This window comes from Bacillus rossius, chromosome 1 (genome assembly GCF_032445375.1).
Source record: "Bacillus rossius redtenbacheri isolate Brsri chromosome 1, Brsri_v3, whole genome shotgun sequence".
NCBI classification, from domain to species: Eukaryota; Metazoa; Arthropoda; class Insecta; order Phasmatodea; family Bacillidae; genus Bacillus; species Bacillus rossius.
The window spans coordinates 113245418-113267389 of NC_086330.1; the positions used below are offsets into that span (position 1 = coordinate 113245418).

The following is a 21972-nucleotide window of genomic DNA, read 5'->3' on the forward strand; positions in this document are numbered from 1 at the left end:
ACTCGCGCACGAAGACGGATCACCATTACCCGTCCCCGAGCAGGCGGCTTCGCTGTAAAACACGGGCAGGTGATTGAGAACTCGGAGGCGAGGATTTGGGCGAAACTGATAGCGGGTCGTTGCCATATATCAGCCTATCAGCCTATCACTGAGGGGCGTGGAAGGTAAGGGGGAGATGGAGTAGTGTGGTTTTGCTCAAATGTGTGCACAGGATTAAAAAAATAAATTGTCTGAATTTAGCGCGTATATATTTTTTATCCTTCCGGCTGTCGCAGCGTCATAGTAAATAAATTAACGAGTTGATAAATTATTTATTGAAGTTGCTCTCCATCCAACCCATCCTGTTGATCCGTCTTACAAACAGCCATGATTTTATCCTTTTTTACTGTTTGTGTGAGTACCTTATAAACACACACACCGAGTTCTTCTCTCTTTGCACCCCTTATTTTTATCTTTCTCTCTGGTGAAGAGTTCATCAATAACATCTACATATATTGAATGCGTTCATGGTTGTTTGAATTTTGAAAATCACGAGTCAGTTATGTAAAACAAACTTAATCTGAGGTGTATGACTTCTCTCTTTATGAAGTGAGTGAAGAATTTTTAGGGGAACATGCAGCATACCAGTGTATTGCAACAAGTGGCGGAAGAAATAACTTTTAAAAAAGAACTAATCTATTTTATTGTTCGGTGTAAATGGAGTATCTCGCGAAGTATTTGCTGTGAAATTACTTGTTCATCCACGCAATGTATAATTACAAATGTACGTAATTATCATTTACAATAATCTTAACAAGAACACGCTAATGTTATGGTAAATGCAAATAGACGCATGAGTATTTTTGTAAGATTATTTTGACATAAGATTATATTAGCAGGCACTTTCGCAGAAAACGAGTGTTAGTCTGCCTCACCGTTATGTTATGGTATAAGTGGTCTCGAGTACTTGAAGCTCTTAGCAGCGCAGGTTTATGCAGAGTAGCCATTGCGTTCGCTCATCGGCTGCCGGCATTTTCCTCTGGTCTTGTTTCGCCGAATTAACTTTCGGAAGCATCTAGGACGGAGCAGCGGCTAACGAAGGAACTAAAGACGCTTACGTTCGCATGAAGTACGAGTTAACACGCCCCGCTGTAACGAGAGAGTGTTTACGGCTCAATTATACGCAATCTCCTTAAGAGGCCCGTTAAGCTCTTCAGCGGAGTTCGCTTTTGCCTTTCTTGGGCCCCACAACAATCCTCATGGTTTTAAAATGGCATTTCACTGGGTTGTTTCCGTTTATCTTCGTCTTATTCTCAATAATTTTTTCTTCCTCGAGTACTTCAACTTTGAAAACTTATGAGCGTAATTGCATTGAAAATTTTTAGAAGTGCTCTAAGCAGGGCGAACAGTCCTTTGACGGATTCGACGAGTGTGCCTTGAAGTGTCTTTGAGAGTCTTGAAAACCTCTCTTCTCATCTGAACTTTTTTTTTTCTTTCACTTCTTTGCCTTTTTTTTATATTACCAGTACTCGTCTTCTTTTTCCCCCTTCCTGTTCCAAGAAAAAGAACAATTTTGTTTACGCGTAAAAACAGGACGACGACCCGGACGAAGAAAGCGGGAAGGAGAATGTCGACCCTCTGGTGACTGTGAGCACAGAGAAAGCAACTTTAACTTTTTATTCCTCCAAGATGTGGACCAAACAGTCGTATATTATGTTAATTTTCTGTTTACTACTTCATGTTTTCAATGCGGGCCACCAGGTAGCAGAAGTAGGCTTGAACCGTGTAACACACAGTGTTTCAGATACAGTTCGATGATCTAAGCTATTACACTTGCTATTCTGACAGCGTCTGGAACCCCCTTTTTTAACAGCGATTTTTAATGATTTACAGTGAATGTTAGTTATTTCTGTGAAATCAACTGAAACTCGGAAAGGGGGAGGGGTGTCGACCCCCATCAAGCTTGCAGTCGGGTTCGGGAGTTAATGCCCTCGCACGTTGACCCGAGGCCCCGCCTACCCGGCCACTCACGGTGCGCAGAGCTTCGAGGGAAAACCATGCTATTTGGAAACTGCAAAATATATCAGTGGGGTCTGTTTACAAAAATAATTAAAGGATACGCCGTGGGTGGATGAGTAATTATGTTTCAGTATTTCGTTTTTAAACTATTTCTAGGGCAGTGGAAATGGCTAAAACGCATGTTTTCAGATAATGTCTAGGCATGAAACATCGGTACAGATTCTTAAAAGCATTGAATGGCCTTGCATTACACCTTAATCTTCATTTCTCCACAATATAATGATGTGGTTACCGCTCAAATATCATAGTTGCCCTATGCACGGCGGTAAAATTGCGCGGCAGTTCGAAGCCTTGCGCTTAGAGGCCATACAGTGCTAGAAGCACCAGCGTGCGTCGCGCTTATCATCCCACCTTACTTGACTAGGCGGGAGTCTTAACGCGGCTACTTCTAAACTGCTAGCCGCAAGATATGCAATTATCTACTTTTTCAGCTTCGATTGAATTAGTGGGCCTACGTATTAAACTTTTACTGTCGCGTTTTCAGTTTCTTTTCTTCCAGCTGTAGGTCAATTGAAATATTGGTAGGAGTTTATAAGCACGCACCGACTTACTTTTTTGTTTGTTTGTTTGCAGCCTCCCGTATTCGATACGAGATCACGAGCGGTAACATAGGAGGAGCCTTCGCCGTGAAGAACATGACCGGCGCCATCTACGTGGCGGGAGCATTGGACTACGAGACCAGGAAGAGGGTGAGTACCATAGACATGGTAGGTACCGCCACAGGTGTCAGGGTGCTTGCAGCAGGTATCCTCTGTGCTGCAAGAAATATTGTACGGGGAGCTAGAGCGATAATAATAGGATTACGATCATTAAGATCGTTACGATACCTTTCATGTTGCAAATACTTACACTTATAATACGAAACTCGGACACAACATTTTACGTAGAATTTTTTTTAATAATGTTGAGCTTTATCAATATACACGCAAATTGTGTTTTCGGCTACATTTCTGGACGTGAATCATATGTAGTTTCCGCACCTACCGCTAGAATTCGTTGCCGGAGCAGCTACGTCGACTATTGAATAATTTTATTAGAAGACCGAAATTTCAACAGCGAAAAAGACTTGACAAAATTTTAAACCCCAACTTTGGACCCCATTTTCGACAAGTAATTTCTTTAAAATCCTGTCCATCTTGTTAAAATTCACTAAATAGTTACTACTATAAAGTTTCCCTTTGTCTTTGTGAACATTGGCTCGCGCCATTTGCCACAGATGGCGGCACCGTGGTTACACATTTCCGTTACATGTGATTTCCGTTCCATGCATGAATTTACTCCTACCAAATGATGTATATCGAGAGCTAAGATGTTACACTTTGTATATATTGAAGGAGAATGATAGGAACAGGAAGATGCCATATTGGCCATAACAAATATTTTTACAGTTTTATTTCTAAATTTTGGCTTCATCAAGGCATTGCATATAAATTAATAGAATGCTTGAATTTAATAGTCACTATTAGCTGCAAATAATTTACCCTGAGTTGTCATTGGTGTTAAGTATTTTATTAAATTTTGGTATTTTATAGGATTTTATTAAATTTTGTGATTTTATAGGATTTTATTAAATTTTGGGATTTTATGGGCTTTCTAAACCTCTCAATGTGTGTTCTCTGCCAAATGAAGGCCAATTTTAAAAATTAGACAATAAAAATTTATTATAACATAAAAAATGTTAAAACCCATATGGTTTTATTTGGTTCCTGTTCCTCCCTCCAACCCCTCCCCCCTTTTTTTTCTGTACCAAACAAAAAAAAAACTTTCTTTTCGAGGAATCACGAAGTATTTTTGGCATCTCATTTTCACGCTCAAAATTCTACAATAATTAATAATTAGTAACCTTAAGATTGACATCAGAATCATTAGACGTAAGTTGGTTAGAGTGCATCGACATATCTATATGTGTCAGACACGCTAGATGTTATTAATTACGTGGGTTCTTTCCGCATCCCACATTGTAAATGTTTTTTTTTTTGTAAATGTAACAGAAATATTCATGTAAAATTACAGATATTTGTACATTTTTACAGTTACATTAAAAACAACTGTATCACTACAAAATAATATTTTCAGTAATACTAGGATTGAATTCTTACTTGGGCATTTATGCTTTGTGTTTTCCCAGTACCTCCAATATTTATTTGTAAACCGTTCCCTGAATATCATTGCAGTTTTAACTGTGCACATTAATAAGTATAATAAAATAAAATAAAGTCCGGTTATTAAATATTCATTTACCTTTTTCATAGTTTAATAATATTATACTTGAATGAAACATCAATTAAAATATAAGATTATTATCAAATTTTTTTAAAGAAATATTCAGTTCCTACCTCATATATGCAAAAATAACCATAGCCATAGATTGTACAAAGTTACATCATCGTTATTGTAGTATTACAAACTATTTCTCTGCAACTGTTTCCAAAGGAATCTTTTGTAAAACAGCAGAATTTTTTTCTCTCCACACCTCCATGCCCTCCCACATGGTCGAGATAAACACATGGTTCTAGCAAGAGCCCTTTATTTCACGCTCCCGTCTCGCGGACGTTAGCGTTGTAGCATCCCGTGACAGCACTAGTCCGACAGACTATAAAACTGTGGCACGCGACGACACAATGTCTTTAACGTAAAGTTCTATTACTTATATTTGCAAAGCTTATTAATGTGTGTTTTAACAGAAAAAAAATAAATGTAAGGATAAACAATTGAAAGGTTCGTTCATTCGGTTATGTTTATTGATTGGTATGGTTGATGTTAAAGAACATTTTAGCACCATGTACTTGCAAGTTGCATACAATTGCAGTTACAAAATGAAATAACGTAATGCTTAGGTAAAGATACTGGTCAAAAATACGCAAATTAAGTACATGGATAGCTTTAGCATGTACTAAAGTTGCAAATACAAAATCTTACAGCAAAGTTTTAAATTCGCAGAATTTACATAAATACATAACTTTGAGTCAGCTATGAATTACACACTTGTAAGATATATATGACAACATGGGATATAACGCCTTTATTAAATGCATTACACACAATGTAAGTTACAAACATAGAATATAATATTTACAACGGAACACATGTGTTTAAAGAATTCAAACAGTTACCGTACCACGGCATGTACATTATTACAAAGTAGCAACTAAAGGGCTGAAACATTTTGGGTATATACGAGCCAGCCAAACTCCAAGGAAGTAAATTATAACAAATTTCAAGACGTTAACAAAATCTCACGCAACAGAGTCGCGAAAACGTTAACACGCTAGTAACAAGCATGTTAAATGGCACAACTACAAGCCAGCACCATGCACATAAAGCCTGCATGAAACGTGAAGAAACCAACTATTCTTTTATAAGGCTCTGATGAATTTACGAAAAAAATACCGAGATTAAACATACCAAATTGTCAGGCGTCCGAGACACGCCTACGTCCTGCTTGGTCTTGTGGTCGTTCGTCGACTAAAGTACAAAATTTACGTTACAACTCCAAACCACAGTAATTAAAGATTAAATTTAAACTATGGCTATCGAAACAGAACAAAACAAAAAAAAAAAAACTAGAAGAAAGCACTTGAAGTATAAATTACGTTACTTTAGCGCAGCTATCGTTCACATCACACACATAAATGACGACCCATGGAAATAGTGAATACATGGCCATGCAAAGCCTTAGGTTCCCGTCGCAGAGGTTAGCACCGCGCTAATAACATTTCACCAACTAATGCACAGCTACAAATTGTGACCACGAAAGAGACGGAGACTCGCCAACACCCGTACTTATGCCTAACGTAGGTGCCAGAGCGCATGCGCCAAGCAGAAGAGGGGCGACACACAAAAGCACTAGAGTGGGAGTGGAGGGGAGGACAAGCAGTGGGAGGGAGGCGGCTGGCGCTTGAGAACACATCTTCCTAGCGGTGCCCTCTTCAATATTTAAACAAACTAATATTCAAATTGATAGAAAGCCCTGTGGCACGAATCTATGTTGTTCAAGTCCAGCTCACCTACGCACCTGAACGGTACCTTTGCGTTTATGATTAAGTCCCCCTTGTATGGCTCTAATTTAAGAAAATTTATTAGTTAGCCTTTCACTACTCGCCAGTGATGTGTTACCTCAGTAACGATCAAATTCATGTGTTCTCATGTTACAAATACACTTATAATACGAAAGTCGGACACAAAATTAAACTTAGAATTCTTAAAAATAATGCAGAGCATGATAAATATACGCAAATTGTGTTTTAAACCACATTTCTGGACGCGCATCACATGGAGTTTCCACACCCACCACTGGAATTCGCTGCACGAGCAGCTACTTGGACTATCGAATCATTCAATTTGTAATGAAAAATTTTAAACTATATAATGAAACGGCTCTGATAAAAGCTAAAAAGACTTGAAAATATACTAAACCCCGTCATTTGATCTGATTTTCGACAAAGAATTTCATTAATATACTGCCCATCTTATAAAATTCAGTAACACTTCCACACGATGCCCGATTTCTGCTATACATTCTGTTATACCCATGGGTATAAAATTGGGCATAAAAGTTTTTTCAGAAGAAGAGGAGAAATAATGTGTTACTCCATACACACGAATGCAGCACAGAAAACCAGCCCACGCAGTTGCCGACCGAAATATGCTAATTGGTGCAAGGTAAACATGTTGCTGTCCATTTAACAAAATACCGAAAATTATGAAAAATAGCAGCTGCTTATTTTTTGTTTTAAATTATCCCACCTGGTGAATTATTTTTGATATTAAATCTTATAGAATTCACTAGTAAAAAATATAACAAAGTTGGCTATGAATTCAAAAAACAAAAACAGCAATTTGAAACTAACAAATTTGAATTTTCATTCATATGTTAGTTTCAAAATCTAATAATAAATTTTTTAACAATTACAGGTGAATTTGGGTTTGCTTTTATGTATTTTATTTATGATATATTTCACATACTCTTTTTAAAGAAATAAAATAGTGTTCAAGGTTGAAAGGCCACACAAAATATTAAAATTAAAAAAAAAACATAGGTTTAGTTGTGTTACTTTTTAAAAAAAAATTACATATTTGACAAAGTACAGAAACAAAACTTACCTAAATCCTATACTGTTCATATTTAAACCCCAAAAAAATGTTATAATTACATAAGCATATAAAATTAGGTAATAAGGATATTATGTTGTACCATTTTCATTCACTTAGTAGATATTACATATATATTTTAATATTTTTCTAGTCTAAAAAAAATTTGAAATATGTCATATAATCTAATGCATGGGGCAGGCTGCCCCGCTCCCCTTAGGCTTGTTGCTGTACAAGCCTTCTCCTTCCTGAGGCGATGAGGTTCAGAACCCAGGATGTTTCACCAGTGACAAGCATCATGCCTGGAGATGTGTGTTGCTATTTCAGAGAGTGCGCCTACTGCATGTTGTGTGAACCGAAATAGAAACCAAAAAATAACTGTCCGCTTGGTTGTGTGCGGGGGCGAGTAGTATGAGCTGCGGCTTGCTGCGTCCGACAACCTGAAGGAGAACTACACGACGGTGGTGATTCACGTGAAGGACGTGAACGACAATCCTCCAGTGTTTGAGCGCCCCACGTACCGCACGCAGATCACGGAGGAGGACGACCGCAACCTGCCGAAGAGAGTGCTGCAGGTCCATCGTGCACCCCCTCCCCCCGAGCCTGCAGATTGCTGAAGCCTCCCCCAGGACCTTGCATGCTCGTGCCCGGTGCTCGAAACATTAGCCGTGCACACACAGCACACATGTCTCTTACAAATTACATACACTATTAGTGTAACTCTGCATGAACGCCAAACTTTTTCAGTTTAGTAGTGTTATGTTCCTAACTTTGTATGTTGTATGAAACAGCACACATTTTATATATATTTCAGAAACATTATTATTGAATAATTATGTTCCTGCAAGGTTACAAAAATGTCTCATACATTAATTCATGAACCAGCTGTTCGTACTTCTTCACATGGAACAAACGTTATCAAAATAAAAACGGATTCCATACAACACAAAAGTTCCAATTCTGTATCTGTAATGTTGCAGATAAGGTATATTAACAATTCTGAAAAATATCTGAAAAGTGGTGTGCAGTAACAATAATGATGATGATGATGATGATGATGATGATGATGTTGACGATGGCAAAAACAAAAGTTTTGACTTACACGTACACAGTTGGAATTTCTGTTGATGGTTGTCAATGCACAATTAAGAAGCATTGTTATATGAGGACTGTGTCTGCTATTTTACTGTGTACTATATAAAAATGTTTCGAGCACATGGTTGGCTGTATCTGCTCCCCTGGTGCATGATCTGCTTGTACAACTGATATGTGAACTGATTTTGCATCCCTGTTTGATTTTGCTGCCAGGTTTATCAGACAATATTCAGTAATACAATTGTTTGTTCATGCTGTGTGAAATGTCATTGACTCATCACATTGCAAAGTTGCATGCCTATTTGAACATGTGCAGAATTGTAAGGCATTGCAATTATTGAGTTATCTTGGCTGGACGTGACAAAGATGATATGATATATTTTATCCATGTCCTAATTAACATTATGCACTTTCATTAAATTTTATTGAAAATAATTTTCACTTCTATATTAATTCACAAATTTAATTGGTTTTCAAGTGCTTTTTCTAATACCGGTCTATATGTCATAGATTTATAGATAAAGACAAATACATTCCTTCTGAAATGTAAAATAATGTATGTAATATGTTTGTAGGGTGAAAGCATTTTACAAATATATTTTTATTAGGTTTTTATCAAAAGCTAAAAATCTAGCTGCATCAATTTATCTAGTATTGGGATATCAGTCTTAACTTTCCCATCCTCTCGTTCTTATTTTACTGAATATTGTCGGACAGAACAGTACAGTATTATTTTACCAAGCACGGAATGATGTCATTCGCCTAATGTTTTGAATTTTTTTTGCCTCCTTTAGCTGGAGCATGAGCAACGTCCTCTCGGGCACAAGTTCACACCCTCTTTTCCAGCACCATTATTGTTTGCCGCTTTTTGTGCATGGGACTTGTACATGTATGATTTGTTTCTAGTACGAACTGACTCTGGTAGCTTCCGACAGCTTGAACGAAAACCAAACGACGGTCGTGGTACACGTGAACGATGTCAACGACTTGCCACCGGTGTTTAACTCCACTCTGTACTCGGCAGTGATGGAGGAAGAGTTTGGGGGCCCTCACCCGTACCGCCTGCTGCAGGTACTTCCAGCCTTGTCTGCTCTTGAGCCTAACGCGAGTAGAAGTCATCAGATGTTTTACTGTGGTCTCGGCTCGGCCCTGGGAGCTCTTCGGATTCTGGAACAGGACAGCCACTGTATTCCATTCCTCAACCTTTCAGATGTTTAACAGTCGGAAGTTCGTCTATGCCCAACCCTTTGGTTTCAAGCCAAAATGAATCTGAAAAGAGTTTCTTCATAAATTACATCTTGCCTACAGATACATTCTTTTGTCTGAAAAACCTTACTGTATGTGTTTGCATTCTTCATGATATTCACATAGAATTTCTTATCGTTTGATTTTTCATTACTACAGTATTCATATTTCAAAAGCAGTACACTAACACTTAATTATCTTGTATACAGTAAAAATAATATTGTTATAACAAAGCATGTGTTATAGAAGCTTGCAATGGGTCAGGAAGAGCATTACTAACATTGGAATATTTTTTTTACTATAGTTATTGTCATTATTATAGTTATATAGATGCTTACTCCAGTAGGAAATTGTTTACTTTTTAACTAACAGGATAATTACAGTAAAGCTCTTTAACAGAAAGCATTTGAATCAGGTGTCCCATAAGAAGACACTCTTTCCTTAGCAGCCACCGGGAAGACTGTTTCAAGGGTTGTTTTACAGGAACCTATCTCTAGTAACAGGCAATAGAATTGTTCATGAATTTATACTTGTATGGACTTAATTTTTGTGTGGAAAAATAATCTGTGAGTTTAAATTTTACGTTATCTTTATAGTAATGTTTGCTCTTTATCCGGTTATGATTATTACATACCTACATGCTTTGTTTTGGCAAGTCTACAATTATTTTTTGGTCCATTTATGGTGAAGAATTTTATGAAACTGAATCAGTATGGGACTATTTCCAAATATTAATTACGTGGCTATGGTATACTGATATTAGAAAAGTAAATGATTATATTATTTATGAATGTCTGTGAACATACATTGTACACCATCAAATATTTTCTCTTGTATATATCATAGTTTTCATATTATAATTCTGTGCTCTATGCCTTTGTATGTATTTTACAAGCATTTTTTTCTTTCTTTCTGCATGGTAAGTAGTTAATTGCTTTTTGCATGCACTTCCAAAAAATTTGGCACGCTTTAAAATGTTGTTTATTGTGTTTGATCATGCATGAAATCTATTATACAACTTTTTTTAAGCTGTTGTCTTAATATGTTACATGTTTCACTGTTAAGTTTCTGTATTATTCCCCTTTTTACAATAATTTGAATATAACATAATATTTGTTGATAATGTAACTTATACCCTATTTTCAGTAATGTTTAAGATGAAAGAAAATTAGTGTTTTACTCAATAATTTTGTGTCAGTGACAGTCTAAAATAGCTAACTTTTTTTAACTACTAAAAAGATCTTATTGGTAATTAATCATTAACTATGCTGAATAAATATTTTTTGTTAAGTAAAATATGAAATGAAGAATAGTCTAATACATTAATTCCTTTGTAACAGATGTTTACATATATTTCCCTTATACTAGTATATAGTATATTTCTTTTGAATCTTGATAAGCATAAAATTACCTAAGTCTAAGTGATACAAAGTTCTAACAATCATGATATAAAAAGATGTAGCTTGTGCCAAGTATTGCAAAACTATTATGCAGCTACCACATTATCACTAAAATAAAAAATAAAAAAATAAAAAAATTGTTGGATAATGTAACTTTTGTAGATACATTTTTTTTTTAAGTTTTAATTATGAAATTCAAAGTAAGCCTAATTATAAATTTCCTTTCAACTAATTTTATATTTTAAATGTTTTTCTTGTAATATTACTATAATTTACAACATTTTTACTTATAATTGATAACATTTTAAATTGTATGAATGTTAAACATTAAATATGCTAATCACTCATTGCAATTTTTGTGAACAAATTCATATGCTTAAGGCTTGAATATAGAAGTTTGAAGTGCACTTGGATGCTTAAATTTGTGAAGCAGGTTGCCACGCTGCACTTTCAATTGTGTCTTCTAAAGGAGTGGTGAACCTAGCATCTGAGCTCCAAATCTGCGGTAAAAATCATATCCATACCCAAAAGTAGGTAATGCAATTCATAACCGTGCAATGTTATAGTAATGAGGGTACAGATTACTTGCTTAGTAAAAATGTGGACTAGGGAATAAAAAAAAGATGTAATTATTTGCTTTGTCTTGGGGCGTGTATAATTGTACTCATCACTTTTTTTTACATAAAAATAGATTTAAATGGAACATTGATTAAATTTCCTATTGCAAAATAGTGCGTACAACTTTTTTTTATTTGTAATGAGTAGTAACTGTACTTTTGTGATTATGATTCATTTCAAATTTTTTTTCAATGTATTAAGAAAATAAAGTAACAGTCAGTGAACTATAAATGAATTACCAGTATTGTACTTTCCTGCACTGTAGTAAATAATAAATAACTATTTTTGGATATCATTAATTTGAACTTAAAAACTGAATTTTCATGTTCATACTATATTTGAACATTAATTTAGTGCTAATTTTTTTTTGTTTTTGTTTTAATGATTGCAATATACAGGGGCTCTCGTGTAAATGAAACTAGCCTTCATATGAAATATATGTGGCTCTTAAGACAATAAAGAAGTAACTTTCATTTGTTTTAGCCACTCAAGGAATAACTCTGAGGTAATGGATTTACTTGTTAGAGATGTTCAGAAGTCATGAAGACTACAAAACAATAGTAGTTCAGTAACATAGAGAAGATGTTATTACTTTTAAATCAAAGGTTTGAATGAAGACTACAAGAAAAGTTTGTTAACCACATACAATCATTATTCATTATTTATATTTTCCATAACACATTTCTTTTTTTTTTTTTTTTTTTCCAATGTCATATAAACATAGAATTCTGTAAATTGCCTTTGTAAGTTCATATCCAGTGCACTGATCACTTCCAGCGACAGTGAAAGATTTCTAAAGTGACTGTTTAATGACTACATGTTTGTTTAATGCTTGTGCTGATGTTTAACCCATTGTATGTGTTCCACAGGTCACGGCCTCCGACGGTGATAAAGACCGTCCTCAAAACATAGTGTACTTCTTGACTGGGCAAGGCATAGACCCGGACAACCCAGCAAACAGCAAGTTTGACATCAATAGGACTACAGGCGAGATATTTGTACTGAAGGTATGAGTCTTGCTACTGAATCAATTTTCTGGGGAAAAAATAATGTTTGCTAAGATTTCATGCTCAGGAACTGAGAGGTCGAGGACCCAGCGTGCCCGGGCACACACACGGTGTGCAGAGCTTCAGAAAATACCTCGCAGATTTTAAAATTACTCGAGATATCCAAGTGGGCTCTGTTTTTGAAAAGCCTTTAAGAATACGTTGAGAAGGGGGAGGGGGGTAGTGGGGCAGATTAGTAGTTGTGATTTCATGTCTCGTTTTTAAACTTTATTTTTAGTACTGTAAAAATGGCTAAAACACGTGTTTTCAGAATAATGTTTACATAGTAATGGTACAGAATCTTGAAAGCACTCAGGGGACTTGGCATTGGCATTACACCTTCATCTTAATTTCTCTGACATACTATAATGATATGGTTACCGCTGAGTGACATTTAATGGTTACCACTCATATCTGATAGTTGCCCTATGCATGAAAAGAAGACTGCGCACCAGTTTAGAGCCTTGCACTTAGAAGCAGTACAGCACTGGAAGCACCAGCAACTATCACTAACACAGATACTTCCCTGGCTAGGTGCACTCAGGATGATCAGGATTTGCATCCCGGTCCATGAATCCAGACTGATTTTCCGCTGTTTCCCAAAATCACTCCAAGCAAATGATTCCTTACAGTAGGATCTAAGCTTATTTCCCTTACTTGTGTGGTCTATCTCTGTTACCAATGATCTGTTCTACGAACTGTAACACCAATATAAATTGAGTCTACTTCCTGCAGCCAATTAGTTGCCATAAGGTATAGCTTTAAGGCTCCGCTTACCCGGATCCACATACGGTGTGCAGAGCTTCAGAAAAAGCCATGCAATTTGAAAACTTTTTAAGATAACTGAGTGGGGTCTGTTTACAAAAAAAAGTATTTAAGATGCGTTGAGGGTAGATTTGTAGTTCTGTTTCCGTAGTTAGTTTTTAACTATTTGTTTGGGCAGTGAAAATTGTTAAAATGCATGTTTTAAGATAATTTTTAGGCATGAAACATCCGGTACAGATTCTTGAAAGCACTCAAGAGACTTGCTTTTAACTTCTCTACCATATAATGTTATGGTTCCGCTCAAATCTCATAGTTGTCCTATGCACGACAAGAAGACTGCGTGCCAGTGCACAGCATTGTGCTTAGAGGCGATACCGCGCTAGAAGCATCAGCAAGCGTCATACTTAGTTTAATCTTGTCACTATGCTGAAGCGTCGAATATGTATGAACATTTTATGTGAATGTAACAGGGTGTTCGCATTCTGGAAAGTCAGGGAAGTTGAAATTGGTCAAATAAATTCAAGGAATTTACTTTACTCAGTAATAGTAATTTGAGGGGGAAATGTCATGCTCCGGTATGCCATCACCCAGACTTTGAACACATTCTTTTTTCCAGATGGTATTTTAGTGCATAGTAATACACACTGTAAAAGGACATATGCAAGGATCTGTTTGAACTAGTACAGCTATAGTGTCGGTGGAGGCAGGATTGACTTTATTTATTTCTGAAAACTGCAAAATTGGTAAATTATTTAAAAACGTTTGTCAGAGAATTTTGTAATTTTGGTCATGGAAATAGTCAGGGAAACGTTTCTACAGATTGATGTGGACAGCCCATGATAGAACAGTAGAGAGGTGATTGTCTTGAAGAGATGTTCAGGTAGATGGTTTGATGCGAGGTGATGTGACTGTGGTGCGTGTCCCAGCCTCTGGACCGAGACCAGCCCAACGGCCGGCCGCAGTGGAGGTTCACGGTCTTCGCCCAGGACGAGGGGGGCGAGGGGCTGGTGGGCTACGCCGACGTGCAAGTCAACCTCAAGGACATCAACGACAACGCGCCCATCTTTCCCCAAGGGGTGTACTTCGGGAACGTCACGGAAAATGGAACAGCGGGTAACATTACAAGACTTGGTGTACAAGAGCTCTGTAACATTGTAATTTTCACTACAAATGCTTGGAACACAGCAGTCAAAACCTATTAGTTTAGTATCTAGTTTCTAGGGGTCTGCAAGTACTCAAAAAATATTAAATATTATATATTCGTGAATAATTTGATATTTGAATCAACATTTCAAATTTAATTTTTTTTTGAGTGAAACTTCTTTGCTGAGAGGGCTACAATTTTCAAGCATTACGAAAATTCCGTTTGCATAAGGGGATTGGTTAGGTTATGGTGGTGGAACCGGTAGAGGAGAGTGCGTCAGCGGTGATGCCACTCCAAGATGGCATGGGGAAGGGGGGATAGTTACATAGCGTCGTATGCTATATGCTAGTTGTAAAGGCCGAAAACGGAGTTGGCAAAGGGGAGGTAGAAATTAAGCAGCAGTAATGTTACGGAATTCTCCTGCTAACACTCCTTGTATTTATTTAATCAATTTTTTTAATTTCATATATTATACCTGCATTCTTGCTGTGCTCAATTATTATCTCTTGTTCTATAAAAAAAAATACTAATATTATATCTATACTTAATAATCAATAAATTTCACTTCTGCCGCACATGGACTTCAAGCACGCACTTTTTTTTTCAAATTATTTGTTACCAATAGATAGGTCTAAACCATGTAAGAACCATTTTAAAAAAAAATTATTTAAAAAAAATGTAACATGTGTAGAATTTCTCATTGGCAACAACTTGACGTCCCTCGGCTTCTGGTCCCTATTTCCCTGTTTGCTAGAAATGTCCGTTATGCCCGTACTGCTCTCGTCGGAGAGGTGTGGGTCCAGGCCGACGTGGCCGGGACCTGGAAATGCGGGACCTGGAGGGATGGTGAGGTAGAGTGACAGGTAGATCGAAAGGACCACTCGATGTTAATCGTTCCACGAGCTCTTTTATTACGTTCAGAGAGCTTGCCGCGGCCTGGCGGATCCGTCGCGGGTTGCGCGCCTCTCCCACGAAGACCCGGACTCCCGGTGACCGTCTCGTACGGCCCACTCGTCCCGACGCGTACCGGCTTTTAACCACGTAACAAAGTTCCTGATAGTCAACTATGTTGTAATGGCACGTGACGCGTGCGCGGCCCCTACGTACTGACTCGTAACGTCTGCGAATGGCACGGCAAAGGTTAACTACGCCCCACACTAAGACACGTGAGGCGTACGCGGTCCTTACGTACGGACTCGTAACGTCTGTGAAAGTTCTGCGACGCGTAACGAAGCTTACGCGTCCCGTAATACGTGATGCGTGACGTAACTTACGTACTCGCAACTCAGGCACCCACTCGCGTGGGCGGCTCGTCGTGGGCAGCACGGCTGCTGCGAAAGATGCTCGTCCTACGGCTGAGTCGCCGGACCGTGAGCTCGACACCCGTCTCGCGATCAGCGCGGAGCGGAGCGCACGTCCGCCGCTGCTCGAGTCCTGAGTTCAACTACTGCTCTCCCCCGCTCGTCCGCGGACATTCGCGCGCGGGCGGCGGGGGAGTGGAGGGGAAATCAGCCGGCGTGGGAGAGCGCCACCCCTCGCGACGCGGATGAGCGCCAGGCCGCGCTTACATACAGACACTGCGATACGTTTACAAGAATTACACGATAGTTGCCGATAGTTAATACATACATAACAGTTACACTATTTACACACTTAAACAAAGTCACTGTCATTTGGCAAAATATATACAACATAGAATCTTTTATACACTAATACTGGATCACTGGCATGCTAGGGCGCACGCGGGTGCGTCCCTGGCCGATGCACCATACTTCGGAATCACTGGGGGGAACAAGGGAGGACGTTGACGAGGCATAACGGCCTGAAGGAGCCGAGGAGACACTTGGGTCGACATCAAATGCCCCCCCTCCGACGAGGCCGTTATGTCCGTCAACGCCTCTCATTTATTCAAATGGACATGCATCACCGGGCCGTGGCACTGGAGAACTGACCTGCTTAGTCCGGAACCCTCGTGACAGATGGAAGGGGCGTGGCACCTTTCGCGTCGCACGCGGCAACAGGCGGCGGCGTCGCGTCAAAGGTTGCCCACGTGACAGTCCGAAGGGACGTGGCACCTTTCGCGTCGCACGCGGCAACAGGCGGCGGCGTCGCGTCAAAGGTTGCCCACGTGACAGTCCGAAGGGGCGTTGCACCTTCCGCGTCGACGCGGCAGCTGGCGGCGGCGTCGCGTCAAAGGTGGCACACTTGACAATCCGAGGGGGCGTGGCACCTTTCGTGTCGCTCGCAGCAACAGGCGGCGGCGTCGCGTCAAAGGTGGCCCACGTGACAGGTGGAGGGGGCGTGGCACCTTTTGTGTCGCGCGCGGCAACAGGCGGCGGCGTCGCGTCAAAGGCGGCCCACTTGACAGTCCGAGGGGGCGTGGCACCTTTCGCGTCGCGCGCGGCAGCAGGCGGCGGCGGCGTCGCGTCAAAGGTGGCACACTTGACAGTCCGAGGGGGCGTGACACCTTTCGCGTCGCGCGCGGCAGTTGGCGGCGGCGTCGCGTCAAAGGTGGCACACTTGACAATCCGAGGGGGCGTGGCACCTTTCGTGTCGCTCGCAGCAACAGGCGGCGGCGTCGCGTCAAAGGTGTCCCACGTGACAGTCCGAGGGGGAGTGGCACCTTTCGCGTCGCGCGCGGCAGTAGGCGGCGGCGTCGCGTCCAAGGTGTCCCACGTGACAGTCCGAGGGGGCGTGGCACCTTTCGCGGCGCGCGCGGCAGTAGGCGGCGGCGTCGCGTCCAAGGTGTCCCACGTGACAGTCCGAGGGGGCGTGGCACCTTTCGCGTCGCGCGCGGCAGTAGGCGGCGGCGTCGCGTCCAAGGTGTCCCACGTGACAGTCCGAGGGGGAGTGGCACCTTTCGCGTTGCGCGCGGCAGTAGGCGGCGGCGTCGCGTCCAAGGTGTCCCACGTGACAGTCCGAGGGGGAGTGGCACCTTTCGCGTCGCGCGCGGCAGTAGGCGGCGGCGTCGCGTCCAAGGTGTCCCACGTGGCAGTCCGAGGGGGCGTGGCACCTTTCGCGTCGCGCACGGCAGCAGTCGGCGGCGTCGCGTCCAAGGTGTCCCACGTGACAGTCCGAGGGGGCGTGAAACCTTTCGCGTCGCGCACGGCAGCAGTCGGCGGCGTCGCGTCCAAGGGGGCGTGGCACCTTTCGCGTCGCGCGCAGCAGCTGGCGGCGGCGTCGCGTCCAAGGTGGCCCGCATGACAGTACGAGGGGGCGTGGCACCTTTCGCGGCGCGCGCGGCAGTAGGCGGCGGCGTCGCGTCCAAGGTGTCCCACGTGACAGTGGTCGCGGCACGCCCTCGTGTGTGCAGAGCGGTTGTGTCAGCACAGCCGGTTCGCACCGCGTAGGCCCCTCGTGAGCCCCTACGGCAGTTGGGGGCGGCGGCGTCAAGGGCGGCGTGTCTGAGTCGGCCTGCCGTATCCACCCGGACGTCGCGTACCAGTCGTACCACAGGGGCTGGACGGGCGCGGCTTCCTCCGTCTTCAGCGATGTCCTGCTCGGCGTCTCCACCCCATAGGGCGGGGGCTGTGTCGGAGGCAGCGTCGGCGGCGGTGTCGTGGGCATAGTCGGCGGCGGCGTCGTGGGCAGCGTCGGCGGCGGCGTCGGTTGCAGTGGCACTGGAAGTATCGCCGACTCCTGCAGCGTGATGGCGCCCGCCCAGTGTGACCACTCGACCTTCGCGGTCGAGACACTTGCGGCACCAGCCACACCCAGTTTCGCTCGGCACTGGTCACACGTAAAGCAGGACATCCATTCCTCTTCTCGCGCGACCAGTTGTGAACACTCCCTGTGCCACAGATTCCCGCACGTCCCGCAGATCCGCCCATCCGATGTCCCGCCGGGGCACGAGTCCGCACCGCACATTGTCCTACCATACGCCCGGTACTCAAAACAAAAGCCGCACTCGTAATCTGCGAAGTGCTCGCAGCTCTCGTCGGGCTCTGGGAAGTCGGCTTCCGCCCATGTCTCGTACGCTTCCTAGAAGTCGTCCATGCTTATCGTAAGTCTCGCTGCTCGGTAATTCAGTCCGTGTCTTCCTCTCGCGGCGTTATCTTGCACCGAAGATCCCTGCTGCGTCGCGATCTCAGGTTCGTGGCGCTCCCACGACACGTTATCTGTCGCGCCACCGATCCTTGTCGCGTCGCCCGCCGTCTCCGGTTCACACCGCTCCCACGTCGCGTTATCTTACGCCGAACGTCTCGAGTTCGCGTCGCTCTCACGCCGCGGTATCTCTCGCCGAAACGTCTCGTGTTCGCGCCGTTCCCGCGCTGCGTTATCTCCCGCCGGCGCGCCGTCTCGAGTTCGCGCCGCTCCCACGCCGCGCGGTCGTACCTGCTTCCGTCCTGTCCTGCATCTGCGCGCTTGCGTGCGCTTGCGTGCTTACGGCCACACTAGTTGGGCGCCAAATGACGTCCCTCGGCTTCTGGTCCATATTTCCCTGTTTGCTAGAAATGTCCGTTATGCCCGTACTGCTCTCGTCGGAGAGGTGTGGGTCCAGGCCGACGTGGCCGGGACCTGGAAATGCGGGACCTGGAGGGATGGTGAGGTAGAGTGACAGGTAGATCGAAAGGACCACTCGCTGTTAATCGGTTCACGAGCTCTTTTATTACGTTCAGAGAGCTTGCCGCGGCCTGGCGGATCCGTCGCGGGTTGCGCGCCTCTCCCACGAAGACCCGGACTCCCGGTGACCGTCTCGTACGGCCCACTCGTCCCGACGCGTACCGGCTTTTAACCACGTAACAAAGTTCCTGATAGTCAACTATGTTGTAATGGCACGTGACGCGTGCGCGGCCCCTACGTACTGACTCGTAACGTCTGCGAATGGCACGGCAAAGGTTAACTACGCCCCACACTAAGACACGTGAGGCGTACGCGGTCCTTACGTACGGACTCGTAACGTCTGTGAAAGTTCTGCGACGCGTAACGAAGCTTACGCGTCCCGTAATACGTGATGCGTGACGTAACTTACGTACTCGCAACTCAGGCACCCACTTGCGTGGGCGGCTCGTCGTGGGCAGCACGGCTGCTGCGAAAGATGCTTGTCCTACGGCTGAGTCGCCGGACCGTGAGCTCGACACCCGTCTCGCGATCAGCGCGGAGCGGAGCGCACGTCCGCCGCTGCTCGAGTCCTGAGTTCAACTACTGCTCTCCCCCGCTCGTCCGCGGACCGTCGCGCGCGGTCGGCGGGGGAGTGGAGGGGAAATCGGCCGGCGTGGGAGAGCGCCACCCCTCGCGACGCGGATGAGCGCCAGGCCGCGCTTACATACAGACACTGCGATACGTTTACAAGAATTACACGATAGTTGCCGATAGTTAATACATACATAACAGTTACACTATTTACACACTTAAACAAAGTCACTGTCATTTAGCAAAATATATACAACATAGAATCTTTTATACATTAATACTGGATCACTGGCATGCTAGGGCACACGCGGGTGCGTCCCTGGCCGATGCACCATACTTCGGAATCACTGGGGGGAACAAGGGAGGACGTTGACGAGGCATAACGGCCTGAAGGAGCCGAGGAGACACTTGGGTCGACGTCAAACTCAGGGATCATACAATTTTTCTCCAATGTTAGAGTTAGGTACGTAACCTGCTCTGACAATGCCCTTTTTTTGCCCTTTGGTCGTGGCAAGGAATAACTTCAGCATAAACAAATAAAGACTACAAAAACTTTAATAAACCATCATTGTAACTCTGCAAAGAAAAATTAGACTGCACACATCAAAGAATCACCTATAGAACTTCACGTTACACCACATTTTACGAGTCCAGACTTTGGAGCCAATCCATCCTTGATTCACGGAATTTGCCACAAAAACTTTCACATCTTCAAAGCACCTGACTTGAGAAAAGGCGACATGAATTTGACCATGTCCAAGAGCTGGAACTGGAAAATAAAGTATGATTTTGTCAAAGATCTGACCTTGGGACTTATTGATTGTCAGGACAAAAGACAATCTAATACGAAATTGTCGCCTTCTCATCCAGAATGGAAGCTCAAGTTAGCTTGGAGATGGATTAATCCGAGGAATGAACACACGTTCGTCGACATGATCACCTATAAGGATTTCAGCATCCAAAACATGATAACACATCTTTCGGATGATCAGGCATGTTCCATTGCATTATCCTTTCATTGTGTTTAAGTTATGCTGCAGCATTACAATTGATCCTATCTTCAGTCTCAGTATGTGTGGAGACATTCCTGAAGGAGTCAGTGAGTTAATGAACTCCAGGGATAACTATTCTGTTGCTCTGGATCATCACACTCAATATTGTCCATACTTATGTAAATTTTGGCTTCAAAGTAAGTGCAATTAGCATCATAAAAATCTATTCATATTTACAAAACATAACCCAACTCAAAATTACTCAAATGCTAAACCAAAACAAATTAATATTCCTGAAAACTTACATCTTCTATCTGAACTATTTTTCTGGAATAATAGTATTTATTTAAATTAAATACCTTAAATACTTACACATACTAAAAAAAAACTCAATATTACTCAAGTGCTAAACCAAAACAAATGCTAATAAAAAACATATGAGTAAACCTGAAAACATACCAAAATTGAAGTTACTTATTTTTGGAATTAGAATATTTATTACTTATTACTAGGGTTGTGCGAATGTTCGGTATACCGATACCGAAATCGAAATTTTGCTACTTTCATTTTCGATTTCGGTAAGAATTTCATCTGTCGAAGTTCGTTTTTAGCGAAATATTTCGAGCCAAACGAAAGTTCAATAGCTTACCGAAGTTCGTTTGTTCTAGTTGAAAAAGAAATCGTAATTTAATAAAAATGTACAGTAGAATACCGGTACAATAACGTACCTTATTATAAAGTATATTTCACTTAACGAATTTTTTTTAAGTGCCCGCCAAAAATCGTATCTTCGCCATGCAAAACGGTTTCAGTTTAAAGTATCATATTTTCACTATAACGTATAAATTCTACTAGTAGCGTGGCATTACTACACCAAAATTTACTTAAACTGGTAAATAAATTTCCAGCTAAATGATTAATGTAGTATAACAAAGATACACAAATACCACCGCAACGTATTTTCTAACCTCTAAATTCTCAAAACAAAGTTAACAAACAGTTGCGCGCACAACCATAGATTATACCGTATGTAGTATGCGACGTGAGCAACACAACACCATTCGATACATCGAAAGACGGAGGTTTGAGAGAAGTATTAATTATTTAGACAAAAGTGTTACGCTACGCTAAAAATACTGTTTGATGTCTGTGCCGGGATTGTTTATTATTATTATTACTTAACCTGCAATTGGGCTTTCACCCGGTGGCAAGAACTCCCACTCACTCCCCTCTCCCCCCCCCCTCCATCAGCTTTCTCCTCAGCTCCCTCCCATCCCTGACCTCCACCATTTCCTCCCCCAGCCCATTCCACTCCCTCCCCGTCCTCACCAGGAAGGTGTTCCGCCCTCTCTCTGTCCGCCTCCACACCCTCTGGAGCTTACATC

At 42.3% G+C, this 21972-nt stretch overlaps 1 protein-coding gene across 1 annotated transcript in view; it reads left to right on the top strand.

The window, feature by feature from the left end:
- LOC134542352 (neural-cadherin-like) overlaps nt 1-21972 on the top strand; it is a 383455-nt gene that overhangs the window by 296022 nt on the left and 65461 nt on the right. The window contains exons 3-6 of the mRNA XM_063386525.1: nt 2632-2747; nt 7560-7724; nt 12377-12514; nt 14245-14431. Of these exons, the coding sequence (XP_063242595.1) occupies nt 2632-2747; nt 7560-7724; nt 12377-12514; nt 14245-14431 (606 nt within the window). The remainder of the gene's footprint in view (nt 1-2631; nt 2748-7559; nt 7725-12376; nt 12515-14244; nt 14432-21972) is intronic.